Genomic DNA, 13,032 nt, shown 5'->3' with positions numbered 1-13,032 from the left:
ATTTTAGCGGTTCCTTCTCGTCAGAGGATTGTTGCACGTTTTTCCATCGCGGTCTAATATCCTCGAGGCACGTTGGCAAATTTCTCGATCGTCGATACCGACGCGGCGGGGGAGGAAGGAGAAAGAAAAAAATTGGTCGGAAGGGTGTGCCGGCAGGAGAAAAATGAGTTTGCCGAAGGAGAAACGAAAAATGGAGAAAAAGAATATTTAAATAAAGGGGGATGCCTGGGACGGAGCTCGGCCGGAGGGAGAACGGAGAGAGAGGAAACGAGCGGTGGTCGGTCGACATTCCGAAATCAGGTTTTGCGTCTGACATTTCGAAAGCCCCGCGCGCCAACGGCCCTCCGCACTTTCCTCCCCGCCGCGTTTGAATTCTCTCGGAGCCTGTGAAGCCTCGGTGGTATCGGCGGAGTCCCAATATTTAGGAATCCCGTCTCCTCGTCTTTCGGGGCCTCTTTTAATGACGTGAAAAAAGTTGATTTTGGATCGATACCTCTTTTCGTTTGAGGAGGGCGAGCAGCATCGGTCCTCGATCTTCTTCCAACTCGGTGAAAAAATCCCCTGAACCCCGGAAATGAGAGCGGCGAAAAGTACTTTTTCATTTTCCCTTACTTTCGTTCTCCCCGAAGCGGAAACGAGAGGCAAAAAGTGCTTGGGATTCGAGCCTCTTTTTGACAGAAAAAATCACTATTTCGAATTGCCAAGAGCGGAAAATCTTCGCTCGCTCATATACCTAGAGATTCTCGGCGTCTCTTCTCCCGTCTCGCCTCGAGTCTCTCGACTTTCCCCATCTCTCTCCCTCCTCTTCCTTTCGCTCATTCTCTTTCTCTTCCCGCTCGCTCGCTTTCGCGCTCTCCCACGCACTCCAACTTTAATGAATGAATGAATGAATTGCGTCACAGAACGTCAGCGGGCTGTAGCGGAGATGCGCTCAGCGTGTTCTTTTTTTCTTTTTTCTTTTTTTTTTTCACGCATTTACGATCTATGTGTGCGCACATACTTTCAATAACTCGTACTATAAGCTTGTGCTACAACACGCGTAGCATTAACTCCTCTGGCGTGAACGAGAAAAAACCACTTTACGAATCGACGTAGTAAATAACGAAAAGATTCTAATCTTTTTTGCATTTTTTCTTGTTTCCATTTCGCATTGTAACCGAATTAAGTTGGTTAACTTTTCAAAAGAATTGTCGCATCTTCCAGTCAATTATTAAGTCAAAATGTTTCGTCAAATCTTGACAGTGCGCGAATAAAATCACTTTTTCTCGTAGTATTTTAAAGCTGTCGAAATAAACCGAACCGTCTGAAATATCTGTATGCACACGTGTGCTGCTCGTCGATGTAAATATACACAGACGCGTGTACATGCATATATACACGGGTGTTGAGTGTCACAGGTAGGGTAAGTTGACTTTGCCTTCGCGGATGACGAGACATAATCGAATTATTCCACGCGACCTGGTCACGTGCTCGAGTTCCTCCGTGTGTGATGTGTCTCTGTCGTTAACGCGATGTGAAAAGCCTCTTTTCGGATCATTGAATCTTCGATTCGTCGTTGCATCGAAAATTCGATAAATTCTGTTCAAATTTCTCCACTTTCGTCCGTTTTATTTCTATACGAAGCCATTGGAAGTGCAGTTTCGTCGCTCCGCATCGCGTCTTTTTCAACTAATTAAAGGTTAGAAATTCTCTGTATTAAGGTAGTTCAGGCACGAAACGATTTTATTAAGAAAGCCGCGATATTCACACATAAACGGCTGGTGGCCTGCGAGACGCATATCAAATTTTCGCGGTTTCGTCTTATTCGTTGTTGACATTAACGTATTTGAATATGAAGAAAAACAGTTGTGAGACTATGCGTAAAAAGTCGCTCATCTTTCCATTTGACGAATGAACGCTTCTTACGAAGTTTAGGAGAAAATGACACAATAACAACGAAGTATTCAGTGAAGGTTTGGGATAAAATTCGAGACGATCGTTTTACCAGTAATAAAGATATATTATTAGATGGATTAATAATTATATTTAATTAATAAAAAATATATAAATTAATTAAAATAAAAATTTTTATAAAAATATATAAATTAATTATTAGATATTAGAATTTAATTAATTATTAGATGGATTAATTAATGGCTTGGAATTTCATTCGTCAGACGATAAATTCAACAAATGTATTTACAATTTCGAATTAATAGCTCGGAAATTAATTTAAAGTGATTATATCTTTAATTAGGAAGTAAAAATCGGTCCAATTTCGACACCCATAAAATACGATTCTTCGGGCATGATCTACCCCAATGTCGTTTTCAAAGCCCTCCTCAAATTGAAAATTCCTCATCTTCGTTTCCAACGGATTTTTCAGTCAATAGCCGGAAACGATGTTCGGTAAAAAAAGCAGAAATTTTTTCTCAGACCGATACTGTGGAACTGATGAAGCGATACATTGTAATGGCACGTGACGAACGAGGAAAAATAGTTGATAGGCGGCGGCAAATGTATGCGAGAGACGTGCGATACGTCTGTCGGACTAGCAATTTTCCGTAGAAACAAAGTTTCTGCTTATCGTTCGAGTTTCTGATTCAAAAGGTCGCTCAATGTGTGCGTGCGTAAAGCAGAGCTCCCCATATCTTTTCGAGTAAGAAATAACACGCGGGAATAACGGAAATACTTTTTTGTCGTTATTCGCGACGAGTTCTAAACGCGTTTTAAGGAAGCATCGTTTTCCGTGAAACGCTGCACAATTTTAAGTTTATTTAAAAACACGAAAACCATCATCCACGTGGCTCGAAATTGAATCGACTCTCGCTGATTTTCAGCAACGATCATTCGATGCTTCAACAACCGAATAGAATCGCGATAAATTAATCGCGTTGCGAGTATCGAGAATGAAATTTATTCCAAAATGAACCTTTCATTTTCTAAAGCGATCGGAAATGTCATTCGTAAAGAATATTGGAAAAACAATTAAAAAAAAATAACAATAATAATTTTTTTTTTAAACTGGTGAAAAATGGACCTACGAATTTGAGGCGAATTTGCAGCAGAAACAATATTCCAAAGCGAATCTTTCATCGACGTATTTTCCACGGAATAATATAGTCGATTGCTTCTTATTCCCTCTCTGAATAGTCCTCTCTATTTTTTATTATTCCAAACGAGAAGTATTTATGAGCGTAATGATACGTAGAAGCAATAGTTTCCGGGAATAGTGCTCGGTCATCTTTCGTTTCTCGTTTTAATAAACGAGCAAGCTGTGAGCAATGCGCGTCAGTTGCAACGTTGTACAGCGGAGGTCGAGAGCGGCGGCGGCGGAGGGAGCGACGCGGCGTGCGGAGACGTTCGAACGAGGTGTTGAAACCGCGATTCGTCGGTGAACCTTGTTCACTCGCGGCTATAATAAGTATCCTTCTCTGCTCCGATGCCGTAATTCTCTATGTAGAGATCGTGGCAATTATCCGGCGCTAGAGATTATCGCGTTTCGTCGCCGGGGTTTCTCGTCCTGTTGACTCTTACGAGATGCTTGGACTTCCCCACAACATTCGCACAAATACAGTAATTAAAACTCGAGAGGAGCCTGAATGGGTTCGGCGCTCAAAGAATTCGAGAGAAATAAGAAAAATAAAGGAACGAGAGGTGCAATCAAATTTCTCAATTTTCGTCCTCCCTCGTAAATAATTCTAGAAAGAAAAAAAAAGAAAAAAAACGCAACGTCAAAGAAAAGAAAAACAGCCCGGTGGGAGAATGGTCGTTAAATAAATTGCAGTGCCCGAGGGAGACATAGAAAAAGAATGCGATTGTACATGGGGCATTCCGCTTTTGAACCCTTTTCGATTTCCCGCAAACTTTTTATCTTTTTTTTACTGTAGCAAAGAAATTTTTCAGAATTTTTTCAAATTTTTTTCTCCCGACGCAAAAAATAAATTTTTCAAAAAAATTGCGTTATTTTTGTTCAAATTGACACAACGCTTTCGAAAATTCACTTATTGGGAGGTTTTTTTAAAAAAAGTTTTGTCTTCGGATGTACTTTACAGAAAAAAAAAAATATCGAAAGGTCATACAAGCCATCTTCGACGTTTTTTTTTTTTTTTTTTTTGATAATTTAGATAAAAAACGAAAATTTTGGGATGGTTGCCAATTCGAATTTTTGTTCATTTCTCCACGAGAAACTTTGACACGTTCTACAAGTTCTCTGAAATTTTCAAAGTGGGATCTTTTCGCTTTCAATTATTTTTTCCCATTGGAAAAAAAAAAAAAATACTTTTCAATTCAGCTTATGTAAAATGACACGAGTTTGAAAATATTTGAAGATGTACCGAGTTCAAAAGTTAAAAAACAATGATAATTGTAAAAATGAAAATGGGTAATCACTGTAAAAGTGTGAATTTTTACCGAAAAAGTAAGAAACTGTTCGATTTGGCCTGGAATGCCCCATACAAAAATTTGTCAAGAGTCCCAATTTTATCGCGGTCTTGTAAGAATAGAAAAAAACACATTCGTCGAATTGGTACCAATGGATTATAGTAATTCGGTCGAATTTTCTCGTGTCCCCTCCGCGGAACAGTATGATTACGAAAAAGTGAGTTATTTGTCCCAAAGAAAAGGTAATTTCGGGCTATTGACTGTTTAGAACCAAAAAAAAACCCGAAAAATTGAAATTTCAGCACGCTCGGGGGAACGTTGGACGGAGCCCGAGCGTGAATTCTCAAGTGGCAAACAACCGAAAGGAAAACCAAACAACACGACTACAAGTAGATTAAGAAAAGCAACAAAGTAGCATATAAAAAAACGTTTTTAGACGTTGCCAACATTAGAATGTGCGGAATAAAGCAGCGACGATTGAAATGTACCGATGTATTCATCGGTACTTGGAGAGAGGAATATTATGCGTGGCAACGTTAGCTCGAGCGATGTATTGCTCGAGCAATGTTCGCCCTCCGCACGTGTAGCTCCCCCCTCCGCGCTCGGCGGCGTCGATATTTTACAGCTAGATAGATTCCCATTGGCACACATCGATGAAGACGATCGAGGTGTACGCGGCGTGCGGACGAAGCGAGCCGTGGCACGAGTGTGTACAGACATGCGCGAAGCGTTGAAAAATAATGGTCTTGGGTAGGCGACGGCGGTGCGCAATTTAGCCACGCGGCTTTTTCCACCTTGGCGCCAAGACGATTGTCAGACAGCGATACGACGTTTTTCCAATTCTTAAGCTATCTCTCCACTTTTGAAAAATCTAATCGTTTACAAGAATACAATCGTTGGCGGGAGGTCAGTATAAAAAAAGAAGAGAAAAAAAAAAGCTGCGAGTGCGACGGAGCTGAATAAATGGATGAGGAGAAAATTGGCGTTTCGAATGACCCGAAAGAACGGACGTCGAGAGGAATCAATGATCGATTCAGAGGGATAAGACAACCCGGTCCTCGATGACCGATAGTGGGCGAGGGCGACCAGCTGGGACGAGAAACGGATAAGAATAAAAGATGTACAAGAATGATAAGTGTGTTGAAGAGGAATAGTCGGGCGCGCGTACGTTTTTGGGATTGCGTAACCGGCGATGATAAGTGGCGCGACACGTGGAGGATTGATAAGGAAATATTGACGAGGGCACAGCCCGAGTCGTCTTTCGTATCGCGGTTTATCGTGCGCCCATATTTTTTTATTCTACTGGCGTTTGATTGTCCATAGTTACGTGATTTTTAAATATTTTTCGAGTAAGCGCGTTTATGGGCCCTCGGCTTTGGCCGTTCCTCCGTTTTTTCTCTTTATCCCGCTCTCGTTCCCTCTCCTCCGAGCTTCTCTCGTTACCGTCGCGAATAGTAGGCAAAAAAGGCGCAACCGCATTCCGTCGACCATTTAAACCGGCGCGGAGTTGACGTCGCGGCGGCTCTTTTCAGACAGTCCGAAGCTGTTAGCAGCCGGTAGCCGATGCTCTCGGGGGATCGCGAGCAGTCCCACGCTTGTGCCATCGTACGACTCTGCACACATGCGCGCGCGCGCGTGGACGCTCACAGGGACGCGCACCGAAGCGTTGCCGGCGATGCTGGCGGGTCGTGCACCGCGATCTTGGCATCGAGAGAAAGAGAGAGCCTGCGCGCTCGCGGCGGCTCATTGCTTCCCTCGATGACGTCACGGACCGCGCGCTACACTCTCTCGAGAGGCCCGCGCGGGTACGTGTGTGTGCACGCTACTCTCGTGAGTTCCGCGTGACCTTCGAATTCCCGCGCTTTTCGAAGAGAGAGAGAGAGAGAGAGAGAGAGCTCGTGCAATCGGGCACCGGAGAGCGTCCAAAGATGTAATGAAACGAATAACAAAACGAAAGAAAATAAAAATAAATGAAAGGCAAAAAGGAAAGGATCGGGGCTCGAAGAAAGATATTCGTTCGTGCTCCGATACTCTAAATCTTCGGCTTCGACGTCTGTGGCATTTCGGATCCCCGAAATGAATCGGGGTCCCGAGATACGAAAAGTTTTTTTCACTATTATTTATCGTTTGATCTTTCAACTTCTTCGCCATCCGCATCCCTCTTCGCTCCCGTTCTTCCTTCGTTTTCTCATTTATTTATATCCGTCAGTGATTCACTCCCAAAGCATTTTCCAACGGTCAAATCTCCCACTTTTCCGACCCTACCTTCTCTTTCCTCGAACGATTTCACCGATCGTTGATTGACTCGCGGTCGCGATCGATAACGATCGGTATTGCATAAACCTGACATTTAAGCGCTAACCCTGAAAGTGTATTCCGGACTTATCTGTCAAATGAGGAAAACCGTCGCCTTGTTTCGTATTAATCGCGTCTCGTCGAATTTTAATCGAGATAAAAAATAATTCGGGTTGATACCGACGAAGGTACGCGATACAAATAAAGTAGCAGTGAAAGTTGAGCCCGAAGTTCGGTGACGCGTCGATTTGGTAGGTTCGTCTGTTAAAAATTGTCCCTGTCATCGTTTGCGAAACGAAACTTCGTTTTTTAAAACTTGAAAGGTTCGAAGAACTGCGAGAGCTCCGAAGCTGGGAAAAATCGTCGACAGGTTGGGCCCGCAATGTCAGGCGGTGCGCAAAAGCGAATTTTCTTTCGCCAGGCATCGCGAGTTGTTTCCCCCAAGACACGTCCCAAGTGAGTCGTAAAAATAGGGAGAAAAAGTGAGCGTGAGGAGCGAAAATTGGGAAGAAAAATTATATTGGAATTAACGAAACCACGAATGGGGAGTTGGAAAACTTTGTGACGGAAGTCGTTTCGAAGAAAGTGACGCAGAGCCGAGAAATAGAGAATATATACAGCCGGTGTAATAGCACCGGTGCAAAATCGTGCCGAGTAGACGCCGGTGGATTTTCGCTGCGTGTGGCGCCGCCCGGAATTCCCGAGCCGGTGCACCCAGCCCCGTGCACTCGTCGCCGTTTCCCCCCTCCCCGCTCCTCGTTTCCTACCGTGCCCGGCGCGTCTTCTCCCTCCCTCTTGTTTTCTCTCGTTCTCTCGCATTTGCAACGGTCACTCGTCGGACACACGCACACGCCGCAAAGCCCACATAAAATACGGAGAGCAGACAAGTGTATCACGCGAGCGGCGTGGCCGAAGCAATTCGCGGAAACGAGACGGAGATCTGCCACTACGAACCGCCGACTCTCATCCTTCCCCCTCCCTCAATTTTTTACTCCTTTTCTCCCACTTTGGAGCTTTCCAGAGACGTCGAACGCCGCTCATCTTACAGTACAGTCACCCGATATTTAACTCGACCGGATGTATCAATTGTGGATACGAATATGTGCACACTTACGCGCGTATATGGCACGCGTGGAATCGGGGAAATCGCGGAGCTTCCCGGACGATCTTTCAGCTTAATAAATTCGTTTTTCCTCGCCCCCGAACCAGTCACAATTTTCGATAAATGATTTTTTCTTGTATTTTCGAATTATCAGTGCTTCTCTCGCTTTCCTTGGGCTAGAGGATCCTCACTGAAAAAACTACAAACTCGACGTCGGAGTGGCCGATGAGCGTGAAAGTGGTGCGGGGATCAGCAGCCTCATTCAGAGGGTAATAATCGACTTTTTTCCCGTCAAAGAAACGAGACGAAAATAATGACCAAAGTACTATATTGACTTCGAAACCGAGATTGGAGTGCCTGCGATGCGGGTCGCGCATGCAAAAATTCGTTCGCGAGTAATATACGAGGCAGAAAGTGCGGGGAGCGGGATCGTTAAATTACGAGAAGCATCGCGAAGGCCAATCGCGACAATGCGGGCCGAATTTTTCAATGTCATATTCTTTAACGAGCCACCGAGCAGTTAATACGATCGTTAATCATTTTTTTCTCTTATTCAATACCCACACACGATGCTATCGCGTTGATAATATATTTTCATCTCCCTCTCGCACGGTCTCTGACTCACTCCTGTATCTGAACCTCCGGAGAAACAAACTTACGAACAGATCCGCGAATCACGCTTTCCGAGAACACTTTACTCACGAGGGAGATATGAATCATCGCGGAAACACGCAAACATTGGAAAATTGGCGGACGGGAAGTTGTTCGATTTTCCGCGGGAGTCAGAATCGACGTTCAAACCTCATTTAGAAAAATGCATTTTTCGGAATTCCGAAATTCATAGCAACTTGGCAAGAGGGACCGTGCGCAGCGTCTGCAGTGTCACTACGCGGCCAATTCCAAAACTTTGTAGGTGCAATTACAAGCAGGCGCATATGAGAATTATTTAACAGAATAAATTTATTATTTTTCATCGTGTCTCGATCGAGAAAATATTGTTGCATTCGAGAGTGCTCCAATGCACAATTTCGACGTCGGGACGTTGAAGTATCAGTAAAATTTTATTATTTCCCAGAGGGAGCAGTCCATTCTCCATGGAAAAGTGAGAAACGGACCAAATGGATCAAAGGTTAAGCACTGTCAATTCATCCGCTAAACTTTCTGTTTCGACGACATTTGAAACGTCATTCGATTCAAACAGTTTTATTCCTTTTACCTCATTTTGATTTTGAAGAACGCGCTCATTGTTGCGATCGGACAAAAACTGTATTTGATTACTTTAATCATTATTTTTTTCCGGAAAATTAATTATTTTCAATGATTTACAGTCAAAATAGCATGAGAAAAATTGCCCATTCAGACAGGAGAGAGCGCGCTATTGTACGATTCTTTTGAGTCATCGAGCGACCGCATACGCAGCCCCGAGTGCCAAAAGATCAAACCAAAATCCGTTTCTACCAAATTTCGTCGGGAGTATAAAAAATGTAAAAAAATGTGATCGATCAGCCGATCCGGACGGTGCCGCGTTTTCGGACACCTGAGATTTTCCTCATCAACGCAATTAATGAAAACGCGAAGTAGTTTGTGTGCGCCACGGTCAAACATCATTTTATCACAAATTGTACACACGTTCGTTACAACCGAAGAGACCAGACCAGATTCAGTTCGCTGCTCATTCCGAAATTCATCTCGAAATCCGAGTCCGTGAATTTGAAAAATGCCCTCGACATTATTTCAGAGCACGAATTCCATTGGTTCGATTAACTGTCAAAACTTTGTTGGCAATTGAGCAATAATGATGAAAATTCGGTGAGCAGCGACAAAAAAAGTATAAAATAATGAACAGTAAATGAAAAGTGGCCTACCGGAATCCGATGGGGTTTGGACGCCGAGATGTTCGAGTTTTTTGCTGCTGGGCTGATGATAGCAATGGTCATTGAGGGTGTTCCAGTTGTCGGGTTCATTTTTGACGACGCGTTGTTGCTGATCGTTGGACTCGCAGGGCCAGTGCTCGGATTCGGTATCGGGCTCGATTTTCACTTTGACATTGGTCTGATGGTGCGTATGATGATGGTGGGGGTAGTTGTGACGGTGGTAATGCGGGTGGTGATGGTGCTGAGATTTTTTCACGATTTGACCCGTGACTTCGCTGACGGGTGCGGATCTGACGACGTGAGAGGTGTCGTCGGTCATGCACTCGGACAATTTGTCGTTGATGCTGATCTGATCGTGTTTGAAGATGAGGGGAACGTCCTCGATCTCTTGTTTGATTCGAACATGCCCGGTGGTTGTATTTCTCGATGCGGTTCTCCCGACGTGCTCCTCATCGAGCTCGTCTTCCTCCTCGTCCTCGTCTTCCTCGTCCTCGGACTCGGACTCGGAGCTTTGAGGAGTTTCCGGTCTTGCCGAGTCCCCGTCGCTCTCCAGGCCGTCTTTGTTTCTTCTCTGCTGTTGTTGCTGCTGGTACAAAGTTTGCGACTGTCCGGAGCTCTGCGTCCGCTGATGGTGAGCCGAGGTCTGTTGGCTGGCGGAGTTGAGGCTCGCAGTTCTCGAAGATATTAGCAAGCTCCGTCCCGCCGGGACTTTTTTGCTGTTGACTATCGCCTCTTTCTTGGCCGGTAACGTTCTGTTGTGCTCTTTGCTTATGCACAGACCTGCCCACATGCAATCGTGGTGGCGTATCTCTCGAGACTCCCGGCAGGATATTTTGTCGTAGAAGTCGGACAAACTGACCGCCTGGTTGTTCGTACTTTCCTCGTAATCGAGCTCAGGGTTGTTCACACCGTTGTCGTGACCGTTCATGCTGCCCATCATCATCATCATGCTCTTGTCACTCGCTCCGTTCGAGTAACCCATCGCACTCGTCAAACTAGCCGCATTCTGATGAGCGTAGATGTGCTGCTCGTCCAGCGGCTCGTCAAGGTCGAACTTTTTCCATATGTCGTCCGACAAGACCGAGTCCATCTGCATGTCCGAATAATCCCAAACCGGTACAGGCATCTTTTCGATCTTTTGCTCACTGACGTACCTGTCAAAAGGACCATCAGTTTCATTTCATTTTCATTGTGTCATTATTCACGATTTAGAAAAAATAATACTCGAATAATTCCATTAGATCTGGAACTTTGTTCCCTGCTGATTTTTCAATTCGTGCTGTTTCAATTACACTCAACAGTGAAATCAACGATGCTGAAGTTTCCAACGTTGGAGTCCAACGAAATGATCTAAAAAAACTGTCCAATAATTCCAGTAATTCTCCAATTTATTTCCAGTCGAATTTGTACTTTGTAGTTTTTTCAATCTACACAATTATGATTCGTGAAATAAAAAACTGATGGATAAATCATTTTATTTTCATTCATTTCGTTGGACTCCAACGTTGGAAACTTAAGCGTCGTGTGAAATCAAAAATCGGTCAATTGCAAATTTCTTTTTCGTTCGTTTCGTTGGACTTCGGCTTCGTTTTTCGCGACAGTAAAACGACGCCATTGAAAAAGCAGATGAAGCAAAAGATACTTTGCGTAATTACTCGTTCGAAAAAACTCGGTATCAAACAACCGAAAAATTGTCAAAGTTGGATACAGCGATAAGCCCCTCGGTATAAAAAAAAAACAATGCGATTTTGTTGAAATTTATAAATAGAGCGTCTTATCTTGTTCGAGTGTGGAGAAAGGATCGAAAAAAAGAAAGAAGAGAGGAAGAGAGAAAGAACGATTAAAAGTGTTATTGCTTGACGTATCGGGAGCAGAGAGAGAGAGAGAGCGAGGAAACACGCAATCATTCATAAACTCTGGGGTACGTAGAGAAAAACATCGCGTTAAGTATTTTTATGTGTGTGTACACGAACAAGTGTTGGTCATGCGCACGTGCATATCGCACATGAATGCAATTGGCTCGGTTCGTGTTCGTGAGTGCTTGTATATATAATAAAATACGCGGGAGACAGAGTTCCACTGACCGTTATATCATTACGTCTGGGCGTGCTTTCGATGACGCCGACCTCGAGAGAGCTGCGAACCGGAAGGATGTGAGAAAACGCGGAGAGCGGAGGCAGTCATAATAGTACGGGAAAAAAACAAATCGTGTGAATTTTTTCGCAATGAAAAAATAAACGTACATTTTTTTCTCTCGCCAATTCGTCGTATATCCTTTTTTTCTGGCCTTCAATCACAAAGAATTGTATTTCCCCCCTTGGGGCAAAAAGAAAAAAGTTCTCCGCGAAATTCCCTTTATTCTCGGAAATGTTAAGGAAAAAAAACTTACACGAAGAATAACAAGACATTTCTTTCTCTGTTTTCGCAGCCCCGGCGCTCCGTTCCCCGCCGCCTCGACGACCCTCCTTCCCCTCCCCCAGACACACACTTATGCTCGCGTTCTTGTTCGACGTGGTCTCCTTTAGCGCGCGCGATCGTTGGCCCATTTGAAAAGGCACAAAGAGATTTCGGCGAATACTTCGCCGGGCGGCCGCGGCAACTTGGAAACACCAATAATAACCATCGGGACAATAACAATAAAACAAAAACATCGTCCTGAGCTTGGGTTACGCGGGAGCAAAGAAACAAAAGAAAAAACAACACTTTGAATATTCTTTAATGTTTGTTTTCTCTGCTATTTCTCTCTCTCTCTCTTGATTCCTGCTGCAAGGAACTTTTCGAGCCACTGTCGATTCGCTTTTTTTTTCACTTTTGCGAATTCAAACGATGCGCGACTGGGAAAAAAACGGAATTGTCGTTTTTTACAGTCAACTGTCTGGGCGTCTTTTAATCGAGATAATCGCGCCGAAAGGCTCATTTTCCTCGTGATTTTTTGCGCTGCAATAACCAACGTGCTCGTGCTTCTTTCGATGACTAAGTTGAGCTCCGGGGAACTACGATTTTGCTGTACTTTGACAGCAAGCACGAGTCTCGAGAAAAATGTTGTAAACCTCGCTAATACCTGCACCGCGCGAGCTCTCGGGGCTTCCTCGTATTCTCCCTCTTCCTTCCTTCTACGTGGAGGCATTCGCATGTACCAACGTGACACGAAACGTCAATATTCGCGATGGACGTATTTATCGAAATTCACGAAAAAAAGCTTGGCTTTTCCTGTCGAATATATGAAATCAGGATTTTATAAATTTACACAAAAATTTCGAGTCGAATTCTCTCAGTAAATAAGCTGTCATCACGCCGACCAAATCTAACATTTTTTTCCTTGTCATACAATAGCTCGTGAAAGTACAGCAGATACTTTGTACCGGTAAATCAACGATTGTAGTTTCGTAAGCATTCCAG

At 44.0% G+C, this 13,032-nt stretch overlaps 2 protein-coding genes across 2 annotated transcripts in view; one reads left to right on the top strand and one right to left on the bottom strand.

Annotated features, from left to right (window-relative positions):
* The window catches only part of LOC122415254 (uncharacterized), a 179,796-nt gene that overhangs the window by 122,739 nt on the left and 44,025 nt on the right, over positions 1-13,032 (top strand). The gene's annotated exons all lie outside the window — the stretch shown is intronic.
* LOC122415144 (myc protein) overlaps positions 1-13,032 on the bottom strand; it is a 31,676-nt gene that overhangs the window by 15,371 nt on the left and 3,273 nt on the right. Inside the window, exon 2 of the mRNA XM_043427038.1 lies at positions 9,625-10,787. Within this exon, the coding sequence (XP_043282973.1) occupies positions 9,625-10,759 (1,135 nt within the window). The 5' untranslated portion in view covers positions 10,760-10,787. The remainder of the gene's footprint in view (positions 1-9,624; positions 10,788-13,032) is intronic.

Source organism: Venturia canescens, chromosome 8 (assembly GCF_019457755.1).
Source record: "Venturia canescens isolate UGA chromosome 8, ASM1945775v1, whole genome shotgun sequence".
In the NCBI taxonomy this organism is placed as follows: Eukaryota; Metazoa; Arthropoda; class Insecta; order Hymenoptera; family Ichneumonidae; genus Venturia; species Venturia canescens.
Note: the sequence above shows the minus strand (reverse complement) of the source record. Positions and strands in the feature narration are given on the sequence as shown.